Source organism: Microtus ochrogaster, linkage group LG2, assembly GCF_000317375.1.
Source record: "Microtus ochrogaster isolate Prairie Vole_2 linkage group LG2, MicOch1.0, whole genome shotgun sequence".
Classification (NCBI taxonomy): domain Eukaryota; kingdom Metazoa; phylum Chordata; class Mammalia; order Rodentia; family Cricetidae; genus Microtus; species Microtus ochrogaster.
The window spans coordinates 49,583,931-49,600,020 of NC_022028.1; the positions used below are offsets into that span (position 1 = coordinate 49,583,931).

Here is a 16,090-nt window from a genome sequence, read left to right on the forward strand (position 1 = left end):
GACGCCCAGCTAGGAACTGTCTCCTTGGAGAAGTGAGAGCCACAAGAGGACCTTAAAGAGGGAGTGTCTAGGATAAGGTTGTCTACGTAATCTGAATCCATCATGCTCTTAGGAGACATGTCCAACCTGAGGGTCCCCAGCCACGTGTCTCCCAGGACAGCTTTGAGTGCAGCCCAACATATCTGTAGATGACAATGTTATATCTCAATGTCAAAAGATTGTACAATCCCAGGTTAGGCCCCTGCCCGCCAGCTCTGTTTCCTAGTTTCCAGGGAAGGCTGGTTCAGGAAAGCAAGCAACAGGCAACAAGAAACAAGCACACAGTAAACCCTGCTGCCAAGGACATATGCCAACAGAGACAAGTCTCCAGATGAGGCCATGGACAGAGCTAAGAACGCCACTCCGCTTCCTGATTACAAAGTTCCAAGGTTAATTCCACGTAAAGAAACCAGCACCAGTAGGATTTGCTGCAGCTGGGAGAAGGGGGCGGTGCTCACATTCAGGGCAGCCTCCGCTTCTTCCAGAGCAGGTTTGGCTGCCTCCAGTTTGCTCTCCGCTTTCACCTTCTCACTGTCGATTTCATCCACGATCTTCTGGGCTTTGTCTTTTACCTCCTGGACTTCATTTTTCACTTTGGCTGAAGCCTGGGCACTCACCGTGACTTCTGCCAGCACCTGGTAAAGAGAGGACCCCAAACCCTTTAAAGTCAAATGTGTAGATGTGTGTCCAGGAGATACTTAGTAGAGTGTAAGACAAGAATATAAGAGCAAAGCTCTCCATCTAAGTCACCTGTATTTTAATGTGTATTAAAAGGTATTTCAAGGGAGCTAGAGGGATGGCTCAGCTCTTTCAAAGGACCTCAACTCAGCTCCGACACACCCACATCAGGGTGGCTCACAATCATCTGTAACTCCAGTTCCAGGAGACCAGATGCCCTCTTCTGGCCTCCATAGGAACTGCATGCATGTGAACACATACAGGCATGTATATACACATGATTAAAAATTAAATCTTTAAAAAATAGTTATTCTAGGTGGTACCCTGTGACACACCATTTTCTGAGCTATCCTTGACCTTAAAAGTATATATAAACAAATGTTGCAAGGTTGCATAAAAATGGTATTTCCAGTCTAAGACCTTTTGGATAGTTAAAATAGTTCAAGTACAATGGAGCAAAATAAGAAGCCATATTGAGTCTCCTAGAATAACAATAAAAATAGCTAATATTTGTTGAGGGTCGGACACAAGCTGGGACAATGCTTGCCTAAAGTGCCATTCAATTCAGCAACTGGCTACAGGTCCAAGCTCAAAGTGCCACTTTCTAACCGACTCTCAGCAGACTTTGAAAGCAGTCTGGTTGGACACAAATGAGCCACACAGGTGTCCCATCCCCTCAGGACGGAGACTTTGGGTTGTTGTTCTTTCTTTACTCCACCAACTCCCTCTCTTAGCCCTTTTCTTACTCAGAAAAAAATTGATGAGCCTTGGCTCCTGTAAGAAATCAGCTGACAGTTCAAAAGAACGTGCACAGACAGACGAGTGAAAGCAAAAGTTTAGGTGGAGAGAGAAAGAGAAGACTATTCTAGACCAGGCAGAAGATGTCTGACCACGCCTACTTTGTTGGTTTAGGTCCTGTTTGTGTTAAAACAGTTTTGAAATAAAGATTTTTGTAAGTAATTTTAATCAATTTTTTGAGAATTACATACAACATAAAAATGCTTTTTAAACATGGGGAGACGTTTCTTGTTGGTGGGGACAGGGTACGTGCAAACTCACTTCATCTGCTTTCACGGACGCCACGGCCAGTTCCTTCTCCTTCACGGCGAGATCCTGCGAGAGTTTGGCGACAGATTCGCTGGCCTCCATCAGCTTGTCGAGACCTTTACAAACACACGGGCAGGTCCTTGCCCGTTATGGCACAGCCTCACACCAGGTAAGTATTCACTACTGAGTACACACAGGGCAGGCACAGTGTGTGACAAACATCAAACACAGCCTGGCTCATTACGGACAGAGATATACCTGTCTTTAGAAGGAGACCGACCACTTTTCTTACATGCCCAGCTTTTCTCGTGGGTTCTGGGGATCCGAACTCGGGTCCTCTCTCTTGTGTAGCAGACACTTTACCCACGGAGCCATCTTCCCAGCCCCCAGTTTTGTCTTGTTTCAGTTTTGCTTTTTCCCCACAAGATGGCTTTTCCTGGCCAGCAGGCAGCACTCAGGGACTGTGACTCACACCTGGCACAGTGAGCCCAGCAGGGCTAAAAGAGCCATCAGCTGGTGTTAGACAAAGAAAGGGCCTGTGTTCACAAACAGACCTGGTGTTCTGCCAGGCCAAAGGGCATTTGCTAACATGACCTACTTCTAATAATCAAATTAATATTTGTATTGAACAAACACTCAGAAGTTCAAGGTTATCCTGGACTATATATTGAGTCGGAGGTCAGTGTAGAATATAGGAGACACTATCTCAAAAATACCAAAACAACTATTAAAAAAAATTAGTATTTGGGGACCGACTGGGAGGATGGCTCATAGGTTAAAAGTCTGCACTATTCTTGCAAAGAACCTAAGTTCATTCCCAGTATCCATGTAAGGCAGCTCACAAATTCCTGTACCCACTTCCAAGGGACTCAGTTCCCATATGCACCTGCACTCACATGCACACACACACACACACACACACACACACATACATAGCCACACATACACAGCTACATGCACACATACACACACAGTCATATACACCCATAGCCACATGCACACAGTCATATGCACACACACAGTCATATGAACACACAGCCAAATGCACACACAGCTACATGCACACACACAGTCACATGCACACACACAGCCACATGCACACACACAGTCACATGCACACACAGCCACATACACACACACAGCCAAGTACACAAACAAAGCCACATGCACACAGCCATATACACACACATGCACACATACACAGCCAAATGCACACACAAAGCCACATACACACACAGCCACATGCACACAGCCAAGTACATACACACAGCCACATGCACACATACAGTCACGTGCATACACACAGCCACATGCACACACACAGCCAAGTACACACACAAAGCCACATGCACACAGCCACATGCACACACAAAGCCACATGCACACAGCCACGTGCACACACAAAGACACATAAACACACACAGCCACATATGCACACAGCTACATACACACACAGCCACATACACACACAGCCACATGCACACACAGCTATATACACATACACATAATTCTTAAAACCTAAATAAAACAAAGAGTGTTTGATTTTCAAACGCAATGATATCCATCCAATAACATGTTGGGATCGCCATCAAACAAACCCTAAAAGAGACAAAGCTGGCCATTCCCTTACCGATATTCATCCGCTCTGCTTGTTCATTGATGAACTTCACCTTTTCAGTGTAGATGTTTTTATAACCATTTATAAATGAGAGGTATGATTTGGGAGTCACATGGGCTCTTCGGCGGTATCTGAAAACGGAATATAAAAATAGCTCCTCTTAGACACTCTACTGTCTTCCTGTGAAGTACCCCATCACCACACCCACCATGAAAGCTATGAGCAGTACCTGACATTCCAGAGGGCCACAGGATCCTTGACCTGACTCTTGCCCTACTCGGGCTGGTGTTTCAGCGTATGGGAAGCTAGGGAAAGGGTGCTGCATAACCCCATCAGGGTTTGTGAAGATTAAAGAAATTAGCATACATGAGCATGCTCTGTTAACAGGAAATTTCTGGACAGACTGGGGGAAGGGGCGGAGCGGGGAGGATGGGACAGTGGGAGGGACAGCAGGGCTGACGCCAATGGGCTCTGCCACTCACTTTCACCTAGCCGCTGTTAGCTGCTCATTATAGACCAGCCTCTCCCCCGTCTAGCTGGGTTGGCCTTGAAGTCTGAACAGCCACATTGGACTCAGGGTTCAACTCACTGTGGGCTTTATGCTTCAGTCATCATAATCACCACAGAAATAAACAAAAGAGGTGATTTTACATCAGAAACTAAGGTCTGAATCTAGACTCTAAAATCTTACATTTCTGACTTACAGGCTCATCTTTTGGAGTTCTGGGGCTTTTAACATTTTCAGAGTTTCTTTGGTTTTTATCTTTTGTTTGTTTGTTTAGAACGGACAGACAGGTATGCAACTACCGCTAGAGCATTTTGTAAAAATGTTCACTTTGTAAAATCATTTTGTAGACACCATTCTTCCACTGAAGAGAACAGGAAAAGTTTGAAGGACATAGCTAAATTTTCAGAACTCAAGAAAGGCATTTGTGGCCGTGTGGAAAAATAAAAGGAAATGGATGCTGCCGGGTGGTGACGGAGAAGAAACGCCGTGCGTCTGGCTGCAAGGATTCATGCCCCCTAACTCCAGAGTCTGTGAAACACCTAGAATCGGTTAAGAATGGTCTGGACATGGTCCTAGCAAACAGAAGGGGTTGGCATAAGCCAACACTCCAAGGCAAGCGCATCCCTCAGAAGTCCCAATGTTACCCAGACTCTGCACAGAAGCAGGGAGCTCGATATCCCGGCCGCCCCCGCAGACCCTACTTTAGTCCTCACTGGCATCCGTACCCATCTTGGCTCCCATGCATTGTGGAGCAAGGAAACCTTACAGTATTTCTAAGCGCCGTGGCCAGCGTGCTCAGAAGGAGCACACCATGACTCTTCTTCCCAAGTGGTCCTCCTGCACCCAATTAAAGTCCTGTTTCATAATTAATCACCAGAATAGCTTTGATAAGACTCGGTTATGCAAATGCCAAGCCTAGAATGTTCCCTCAACATAAGGTAATAAAGAAACTTAAAAACAGTGTCCTTCTTTAATCAGAATAAATAATGCATTGGGATGAGAAGCTCATTTGAAACCGTTTATGAGGAATTATTTAGGTCATTTTCAAAACAAAATTAAGCAAATGAAACTGTGATTCATTAAGCATCTGCTACTTGGAGTCCTGGAGGGCACAGAGGTATTTAAAAGTATGGCCCCTGGTTAATTTTTAAATCTCGCTTATCTGGCATCTTTTCATTATTTAATTACTAGGAAATCAATGCAAGAAAGATGTGGTATGGCTGGGCCTGCACAACCAGGCTACGCAAAGGGTCTTCACATTTAATGCCTCTTTGGCGAGGACTTTGCGGCTCCAGTTCCAGAAGCTACAGATCTTATGAAAGAACCCTCCTGGCTTCCCTTTGGAAACAGTGCTCACAGCTGCCTAGCTTCTGTGAGCTCACGCACCTTTGGAAGTAATTCTCACAGCTCTCGGAGACCATGTCATGAAAGAGCCCCATGGTTTCGACAACCTGCCTCTTGATCTCACTGGAGCAGACAATGTTATAATCGGCAAGGAAGTAGGAGGCTACGGCAATCAGAGCCTCCTTGGGCCAGCGGCTGAACCAGTCCATGGTGCAGCCAGAAATCAAGCCAGGGAACTTGAGGGACCGGGCCCGGAACTTCTCGCCAACCTGTGGAGAGCAAGGTCAGAGAACACAGAGCGAGGAAGGCAAGCTGGAGGGAGGGATAGAGTCACACCCTGGGCCAGCCGCGTGACGCTGAAGGTTAAATAACACCTTCTCAGACTGCAACAGAACACCAAGGCAGTGTTTAGCTGGAGGAAGGGGCGGTGCCCTGGGAAAATGGCTACTGTATGGGGTTCAGATCCAGGAGCTACCGCCTAAGAGGAAAGTGACAAACTGAGCTCTTGACACAAGGTCGGGGACGGGAGACGCCTGGACTCTGGGGCAAGTACAAGTGTCTCGGGTGGAAAGACTTTTCTAAATGCTCCCTTTGGCTATCTATTGAAACGATGGACCCCAAGAAATGAGAATACCCCTGGACTCTCATTCTCGCTACCTGAAGGAAAAGGCTGAAGCTTGGAGCCAGTTAGAGAAGGAGCTTGTCCACAGGAAGAGACCTCACACAATCCCGACAGTTTGTCGGGCCACCCTGGAAGAGAGACTGGAGCCCAGACAATGACAGTGGGCAGGACCACACCTTGACAGGGCCACCCAGATCCTGCCTTCTATCTAAACTCAAACCTCAGGACAGGACCCGGAAGATGGACTTGGGCAGTGAAGGAGCATGTCACTGGGCCTATTTGTCCTTCCTCCCAATGTGACCACATTGAATAAATTTGGTTTGTCTCTTTCATTGGCTCGTTGAGTACTGGTGGCCAAGGCTGGCCTCTGTGAGCTGCCCAGACCTTAGTTTCTGCCCCTAACAGGCATAGAAACACAGGCAGCTTAAGGAACAGCTGGTCCCTCTAGGGAAGCAGTTAGGGAGCTAAAGAGACTTCCTCCAAGTGTCTGGGAAGCGCCGGATGTGGGAGCGGAGCTGGAGGAGGAGAGAGGGAAACTCAACCGGGTACAGAGAAGAGTTCTGACAAGCAGGGCTGTCTCCACCCCCGAGAGCAATGCGACCCTCTGGGGCAGGGCAGAGCTCAGCAGTAAAACATCCCATGAAGACGTAAATGTCCTACACGTATGCTTCTAGCAGTGTTGCCCAGCAAGGTAGCCACTGACTGCACGTGGCCAGGAAACACTGGAAATGGGGCTACCAGGTCCCAGGAACCAGATTTTTATTTTACATTAATTTCAACTAACTAAAATCTAAGAAACCACATGGGACAAACGACTGCCAGACTGGTAAGCACGGTGAGCTAGACATACTCAAAGCTGGAAAACCCGTCAAGAGTAGTCCAGATGTGACGTCCATACTGGAGGTATAGATGGGTGAGACTGTATCATTAAATTCTTCATGATTCAAATAACATATGTCTCTTGTCAGCTTGTGAACTGTTAAGCTACACAGTAGCCTCAAATAATTCATATGTTCTTCCATGGCTTACACTGGTGATGAGATGTGAGTCCAGGGAGCATGGTATCAGGGAAGAAATCATTTTAGTTTCATGAAAGAAAGGTTTGTTTTTGACCAAACAGCTATTCAGAGAAGGTCTCCTGTTAGATGCATGATTCCGCCTACATAAAGAACGAAGACTCACCGGGGAAAAGCAGAGGACAACGTGCAAGTTCTTCCTGGACCTGGTGATGAAGTATTCATACAGGTTGTCAAAGGTGGGAGGGTGGCGAGGCAGCTCCCTCTTCATCACCGATACCAGGCCTTGGGTGATCTCATCCATCTCGTCTCGGGCAAACAAATTGGAGATCTTTGAGGGACAGGCATGAAAGTGAGGAAGTGACGTGCAATTTAAATAATTAATAATTTCCCACTGCTGTGAGTCTGGTTAGCCACCCTCCCTTTGTCCTCCCTCCTCTCTCTCTCTCTCCCTCTCTTATGCTCTCTCTGTCACGCACGCACACACACACACACACACACACACACACACACACACACACACCACCATCCCCACCACCACCAGCAAGACTCCCTTCCTGCTGCTCCTCAGCCACATGCCAAGTTTGCCAGACATTATCAAGAGCATGACTCTTTTATTGAGCACAGTAATCAACAGCAATTCACAGTGCAACCCCTCCCTGTTAAGAAGCTGTCACTCTAAGAACGCCCCCCCTTTCACTCCTCCAATCAATGCTCTCAAGTATCCAATGGCTGACAGGTCTTCTCAACTCTACTCATAAGACATGTTACTTAGCCCCAGTCCCATCAAGCGCCAGCAATCACCGTGTGCTAGCCAGAGTCAACAGCCCCAGACCTGCCCTTACCAAGGGAGCGCTTTGGGGGCTTCCCATTGGCTGGGATCTGGGAACATGGCTCTGGGGCTAATTCTTCCCTTACTAATTGACAAGGTGTTTCCCCTGAGCTTAAACTAATCAGGCAAACACTGCCGATATATGGTCAAGGCTGTGTTTCTCCTAGGAGTCCAGAGCTTTGGCAGCTGTGGACAGCTCTAACAAGATCTTCCGACTTGGAATCCCACACGGGCTTCCCTGAGCGGAAATGTGATGTAAACAGCATGAGGTACACACATCAGCATCTCTTCCTGGAGGGAAGGCAGGTTTTATATGGACCCTCAGGGAAAGCACAGGACACCTGGACATCGGTTCCCCAAGGCTACGTGTGTGTGTGTGTGCATGTGTGTGTGTATGTGTGTGTGTATGTGTGTGTATTGCCATGTGGGGGGTGTACATTATGTGTGCTGGTGTGTATGAACACGCATATAGAGGGCAGAGGATAGTCTCAGTGTTTTTCTTCAGCACCATCCACCTTGACTCTTGTGACATGATCTCTCTCTCTGACTTAGAACTCACCAAGTAGGCTACGCTGGCTGGCCAGGGAGCCCAGGAATCCACAGAGATTTACCTCTCCAGCAGTGGGATTCCAAGAACTTACCACCGTGCATGGCTTTTATTATTATTATCATTATCATTATTATTATTATTATTATTATTATTATTATTATTATTATAAAATATGGGTTCTAGGGATCAACCTCAAGCAAGCACTTTACTGACCAAACCGTCTCCACAGTCCAGAAAGTCTCCCACTTATGACCCAGCTGGGCCCCCTCACTATAAATCTCAGCCATTAGTACAGTTATGTGCTGAGTGCTGGCGACCTTCTTGTGAAGTACAAAAGGTGGGTGGCCATGGGAAACAGGAAGGCAAGGCCCACCCCACCTGCTTCCAGCAAACAAATTCATTCAACCATTCTACACTCCCAACTGGCAAATAGGTGGAGTGGTAAAATAAGGCACAGGACCAGGCTGAAGGTAAAAATTAGGCCAGAACTGTGTTTAAGATGGAATAAATAAAGCATAATATATATACATATATATGTATATATATGGAGGTAGGCAGCCTTCATTTCACACAAATACAAAAATAAAATGAAATAACCTACTACATCGTGTGTGCCTAAATCTCATTTCTCAAGTTAAGAATGTATGCAAAACAACCCGCTTCTGTAAAGTTCCTGTTCTTCCTGCACAAATGAGATTTGGATTTAGGGGCTGGGGAGGTGGTTCAGCTGATACAGCGCTTGCCCTGCCAGCATGAATACTTCAATTCCGTCTCCAGAATTCACATTTTAAAAACTAACCAAAGCCAGGTGTGACATAATCCAGGTACCGGGGCCCTGAGTTTAAGCCCCAGCGCCTACATAAAAAGCCATGCATAGAGAAACAAGCAAACGAAACAAAAAGTCACGCACAGTGGCGCAGTGTTTGCAGTCCCAAAACTGGGGAGATGGAGTCCAGCCGCTCCCAGGGCTCACTGGCCAGCCAGGGTCCCATGCACACCAGCCCAAACAAACAAGGCAAAGAGAGGTGGGTGGTGACTGAGCACAGTGAGAGCCAGGGACGTCTTGGACGTTCCACATGCAAATTCACACGTGTGCGGGCGCACGAGCACACGCACATCCACACACACTGTCTCACTGGGAGCCGCCCCTCTCTGAGACCCACCTCCCCCGAGGACAGCAAGTTATTAAGGTATTCCAGGAACGCTTCGTCTTTTATCTCATTGTCCGTGAAGATGAAGGTGATGCCCTTGCCTTCGGCTCCGGCAACTTTGTACAAGTTCTTTAAGTCCTCTATCAGATTGCTCACGTTGTAGGACCTAGAAGAGAGGCAGCAGGTGGTTTTTCAGAGGCGTGAGAAGCTGGAGAGACGCCTCTGCTCAGCAGTGAGGCGTGCTCGCTGCTCTAGCAGAGGACCCGAGTTTGGTTCCCAGCTCCCACACTGGGTAGCTCAAAAGTGCCTGTAGCTCCTGTCCCAGGGGACCTGGTACCCTCTTCTGGTCTCTGCAGACACTGCACAGACATCTTGAGCATACAGACGAGCAGGCACACACAAACACAAACTTAAAAGTAACCCATTAACATATATAATCATAGTTTATCGCAAGGCGCAGTAATAAACCACGATAATTAGGGCAAAACTGCACTGGCTCCAACACAATACTGAGTAATGGTGTCTGCCGGAAAAAAAAAAAAAAACGGGGAGTGGAGATAAAGAACTACATGTTACCATTCAAAATAAGTATGTTGTATACACATCTCAAGAACAGAGACGTGGAGCGTTTAACGGAGGTGACCTGGAAGTAATAATGGGACAGGAAAATGAGCATGAACACTATCCAGCCATCCGAGTCAGCAGATACTGTCCAAGGGGATATACACCTAACACCTAAAACTGATCTGAAATCTGGACGACTTTGGTTTCGGGGGTGGGGAAGTCACAACAAATTATGAATAAAATCAGTGGCAAATTATATATCGCAGTCATGTGCACAGCTCACTAAGTGGCTAGATACAGGGAGCGCCTACAGATACATTATGCCATTTGGCCTAAGTAACTGAAATACTGTGGAGAGCGGGCTACTGGTTGTGAAGAGGGGGCTTCTTCTATCCACCTGTTTCCTGGCGGACCTAAGTGTCACCGGGATCACAGATTCAGACACAGGCAGGAATCTGGCTCAAAACCAACAAGGGAAGAAGTACTGGAGGCTGGAGTCTCTACCAGCTGGAAGAAGTGCACAGCCCACTCAAGGACAGAACCATGGCTTAGCCAGCCACCAGAAGGGAGGCTCTGTGATTCCACTCTAGGAGAAAGCCCTGGGCCACCGGAAGGCAGACTCTGACATCAGCTTTTCCAGTTATCTCAAGAGAAGTCAGCAGTCTATCTTTTAAAATGTTAAAACTTCCCAATTTTTAACTAATTTCTATGAACACATTTTAGCTAATTTCTATTTAATATAGTTTGTGCTATCTAATTCCATACTGAGAATTCCATCCATGAGGATTGTATTCACATCATTTCACCTCTCTCTCTGCTCGCCCCCCTCCTCCCACATCCTCCCTCGTGCTCTCTCAATTTTTTTTCTAAGTGGAGACTGTACCTTTGTTTCCTGGCTGCCCAGGTCCAGATGATCATGCAGAAACTATATTCATTACAACACTGTTTGGCATTCCCCTCTGTATGCTGTGAAAGTGTTTTTATTACCATTGGTTAATAAAGAAGCTGCTTTGGCCTATGGCAGGGCAGAATAGAGCAAAACAGGAAAAGAAAACTGAATGCAGGGAGAAAGAAGGCAGAGTAAGAGAGACGCCAAGTGGCTGCCAAAGGAGATAGATGCCAGAACATTACCCGTAAGCCACAGCCTCATGGTGATGCAGATTAATAGAAATGGGTTAATTTAAGATGAAAGAGCTAGATAGGAATACACCTAAGCTATTGGTCATACAGTGTTGTATTTAATATAGTTTCTGTGTGATTTATTCAGGTCCGGGCAGCCAGGAAATGAACAAGCAGTTTCTGTTTACAAATGGTGCCCACTATCTGGCATGGATCCACATAAGACCTAAAACATATTTTTTTTTTTTAAAAAAAAAGAGGACTTCTAAACTCACAAAAACGGGAGCCAAGTACAGTTTTTTGTAGCCCCAGATTTTCAAACAGGCTCTTTTTGCTGGTGATGAGCGGAGGCATGGCTCCTTTAGGAGAAGGCTTCCTGTCTTAGCCTTAGCAACAAAAACGGTGAGGCTTCTTTAAGAGAAGGCTTCCTGATTCATACTGGTTGCACAAATGGTTCTGGCTCTTTCGGGAGGTCCTGCTATGAAGCACTTAAATGGGGTTTGTGAGCAGAGTGCTACAAGTTGCTTAATGGTGACATAGACATGCAGCAACCCTGGAGCTGGGGTTGTGAGCACAGCTCATAGAAGCTGGTGGTGAAGATACCTCTGCCATAAGGGATGAGCCAGAGCCAACAGGCAAAGCCTCAGCCTTCATCCTAGCCATGCAGCTTAGCATTTTAAGAAGAGCTTCTGGTCAGAAAAGGATTACAGATATGCAATAAAGACAGATTCAGGAAAAAATAAACCTTTGAATGGGTCATAGTATGTTTTAAAAAATGCACATAGACTTAAGAAAAAAAGAAAATGGGCATAGGCATTTAAGAAAGAATAGTTTTAAAAATAAAACAAAGTCTTTAAAGAGACAGTAAAAGTAATATAAAAATGCCACATAAAGATGGAAAATATAGCCGGGCGATGGTGGCACACACCTTTAATTCCAGCACTTGGGAGGCAGAGGCAGGCGGATCTCTGGGAGTTTGAGACCAGCCTGGTCTCTGTAGAGCTAGTTTCAGGACAGGCTCCAAAGCCGCAGAGAAACCCTGTCTCAAAAAACCAAAAAAATAAAAATAAAAAATAAAAGATGGAAAATATACAGAGAGTCTGGATTATGTATACTATTGTTTTTTTAAAATTGTTTGACTGTTAATGAGTTAACTGCAGAGAGACATTTGATTCTGAGGGCTGCTAAGATAAACCAACATATATATTTTTTAAAGGTTTCTTGACTTCAAAATTTGAGTCTAAGGATTTGTTAGTTTGGAAAAGAGGTTTTGCTTTTGTTTCTACAGAAGATGAGAATCTATGAATTCCTTCCAGGCTGATGTGGTTTGATGGAACAAAACCCCCCCAAAGGTCTCCAGGAACCCAAAAAATACTTCACCCAATAAATAATAGGAAGCAGTTTGGAGAAAACAATGCCCAAATTCCCAAAATTATTGTTTATGAATGTTTATTTTCATTTTAAAAGGGTTGATTATAAATGGCTAACATTCACAATCAATCTCTAAAGAAAAACAAGGCTATAAGATATAGAAATGAATTCTTGGCATTGGTATGGATCATGGTCTACTGATAGAAATTTAAGATTGATTTTATTACACTGTGTATATATGTATTTCTGCTCTTGCTTAAGGTATTGTGTTTGTGTAGCTCATTTAAAAATGTAATATATAATTAAAATTACAGATTAATAGAAAGTAATTTATAATAGTCAAACTGTAGTCATATTAATTAGGTTTTCTTGATATACAGAGATATATTTCAGTTAGATAATCTTCAATACTTCAAAGATACACAGAATATGGCATTTAAGAGGTTTTAAAAACTTAGACTTTTCTCAACAGTAAGACATGTCTACCCCTGGTCACACCAATTACTTCAGAGAGGTTGATGGGCATTGAAGAAACGTGTTATGGAATTTGCCTTCAATGTAACAAGATTAGCCATTTGGGCAAAAAACAAATCTCTCTGTGGCCATTGATGGCCTGTAGCTCTTCATCTCTGGGTAGGGTCTGACGAATATCTCCCACCCACATCGGCATGTCAACTGGTGCTGTCATGGAGGTCTTTGCCTGTGGGTGTACTACTTACCCATAATCTGTGTAAATCTTCTTATATACAAGATTTTACTTAGAAATAGAGGGCCAGAAAGATGGCTCAGTGGGTAAGAGTACCTGCTATCAAACCCGATGACCTGAATCCAATCCCTCAGGACCCACATGGTGGGAGAAGAAAACAGGCACCTGAATGCTTTGGCATGCCCACATTTATACACACACACACACACACACACACACGCACGCACGCACGCACGCATACGCACATGCACATGCACACAAAGTAAGTAACAAGTATTCAAAAAAGAAATGAGGTAAAGCGATACACCAAAGTTTTTGGTTTCTTAACATAAACATTTAACTACGGGATAACACGCCATTAAGTTTCATCCCATCTCACCTGGTTAATGTTATCTGAAATATTTGATATCCAGCAATAAAAGACGCCAATCTCGAAAGGCTCTGCTTTCCTGAGCCACCGACACCCACCAGCAGTGCGTTCCCACAGGAAGTTCGGATTATTCGAGAGATCTATTGTTTGAAATAAGAGTTTATCAGAAAAAATGGGTGCAAATGTCTACATTTTCTTGTACTAACAGGGTCAAAGTCTGACCACGTGTTTCCAGACTACTTTAGACTCATTCTTAATAATGCTATGTCTTGGCTTTTGTTATTGTTTTAACATGCCACATTGTTTTATTTAACTCAGTTTCTTTCGTCAATTTGTGTGTTCATTTACATGTATGTCACATCTGTGTATGTGTGTGTCACATGTGTGTGTCGAGGGGGTGCCTCCAGAGGTCAGAGGAGGGTGCTGGATGACAATGAGCCACCCAACATGGCTGCTGGGAGCTAAACTCAGGTCCTGTGCAAAAGCAGCGAGTATTCTTAGCTGCTAAGCTGGCTCTCCAGCCTGTCCAGTTTCCTTTGCCCACCTGTAGCTGCATCATAAAAAAATAGTAGGTTTTACTCTCTCCTGTTTCCTAACTGTTCTGTGTGCTTACGTGCATGTACCATTGCTTTTATTTTTTTAATTTATTTTGTTTACTTGTGAGTATGCGTGGGGCACGGGTACGTGTTGTACAGGTACCCAAGGAGGCCAGAAGAGGATATCAGATCTGCTGGAGCTGGACTTGCAGTCAGTTGAGAGCTAACCAATGCGGGTCATAGAAACCAAACACCAGTCCTCTGCAAGGGCAGCAAGAGCTTTAACCTCTGAGCCGTCTCTCCTGCCCTCGTTTAATTTCTTTAAGACGTTGTGGATGCTAAGGATACACAAAGTGTAAGAAAGGGTTAAAGCTGATTGTGTATTGTCTGCCGTCTGTTACAAGGAATCATACAGACACTGATGGACAAGGAATACTGCCATCTCTCTTCACAAAGTATCAAACTTCTGTGATTAGCAAGAGTAAAGGGGATACTTTTACAGAAAGCCTGTGGGAGCTACCCTCCCACCTGGTGTGGCTTCTGTGACAGATTCCTGCAGTTCAGATAAAGGGCAAATGGGGGCTCAGAGCTTATGCTGGCCATGTGAAGACACCGCAAAAAAGGCCATCTTTTAGTCTTTTATGCTAATGCCACCAACTAGGAAGAATGCAGGTGGCTCATTGAATCCACTAGTATCCATAAAGGTATCTATTTTAAAAGATTTTATTTATTTTGTTTTATGTCATGTTTTGTCTGAGTGTCTGTCTGTGTACTGCATGTATGCAGTGCCCAAAGAGGCCAGAAGAAGCCACAGGCCCTCGGGACTGGAGCTAGAGACAGTCAAGACACTGTGTGGGTGCAGGGAACCAAACCTGGCTCCTCTGGAAGAGCTCCCAGTGATTCTAACCACTGAGCCATCTCTCCAGCCCCTTTAAAAGTTACTGTTTTTTTTAAACATATGATACATCTGATGACACTTTGGTTACACATGGATTACGTCACATTTTACACCTAGATGAGGGTCTCAAGGCCTCCGAGTCGTTGCCATGGTAGGAGTTTAGTAACTAATGAGTTAGATGTGTCATGTGCAAACCTTGAGACACTAAAGAATTTCACTAACTTTGAGACTGTATCCATGCATGACGTCATCACTGCTAGGAAGAATTTCTCTTCCATCATCCAATCACATAAGGGAATAACCTGTCTGGCAGCTTTTCATTGATGGATCATACCATGCTACCTCTAAATATTTGGTTGAAAGCGTCACCTCAGCCCCTAACATCCTTATCCAAAAGTCTGGAATGTTTGGCTGGTGGCTTCACTCCAGCCCCTGGCATTTATTTTGGAATGTTGGGTAGAAAGTTCCATTTCAAGCCCCTTCCCCTGGGGGTTGCTTCAGTTCAAACTCCACCTCCAAGAAAGCCAGTCAAACAGTGACCCCTCCCCAGGGAGAGTCAAGACCACTCCCACAGGCTATTTAAACTGCCCCCCAGAACAAACACGTGGTCTTTCTGACCCTCCTTTACCCTCTCTGTGGTTACCAGTCTTCCTCCCCAGGGGGCTGAAGGGCCACCCCAGAGCCTGGTATCCATTAAACCTGGGCATTTTTCTAATTTGGTTTGATTTGGATTACTGCATTGGTGGAGAGGTTTGTCAGGCCAGAAAAACTTAACAAATAGCTCTTTTTCTCCGTCAGTCCAATGCGCCTTTCTTTCCCCTCCCTGTCAGTTTGTCCCCAGTCTGCTCTCCAGCCAGAATGTTGACACTTTGAAAAAGTGTCTTTTCATCCCTGGGCAACAAGATTCCCACAACAGGGCTGTGGAGATTGCTCAGCAGATAAGAGTCTTTGCTATGTGCCTGGCAGTGGTGGTGCATGCCTTTAATCCCAACACTTAGGGGGCAGAGACAGCCTGTGAGTTCAAGGCCAGCCTGATCTACAGAGTGAGTTCCAGGACAGCCAGGGCTACACAGAGAAACCCTGGAGAGAGAGAGAGAGAGAGAGAGAGAGAGAGAGAGAGA

The 16,090-nt window shown here is 45.3% G+C and overlaps 1 protein-coding gene across 1 annotated transcript in view; it reads right to left on the reverse strand.

The window, feature by feature from the left end:
* The window catches only part of Dnah8 (dynein axonemal heavy chain 8), a 228,267-nt gene that overhangs the window by 98,701 nt on the left and 113,476 nt on the right, over nt 1–16,090 (reverse strand). Inside the window, 7 exon segments of the mRNA XM_026785784.1 lie at nt 498–674; nt 1,777–1,880; nt 3,395–3,513; nt 5,277–5,503; nt 7,039–7,203; nt 9,418–9,571; nt 13,545–13,675. Coding sequence (XP_026641585.1) covers nt 498–674; nt 1,777–1,880; nt 3,395–3,513; nt 5,277–5,503; nt 7,039–7,203; nt 9,418–9,571; nt 13,545–13,675 — 1,077 coding nt within the window.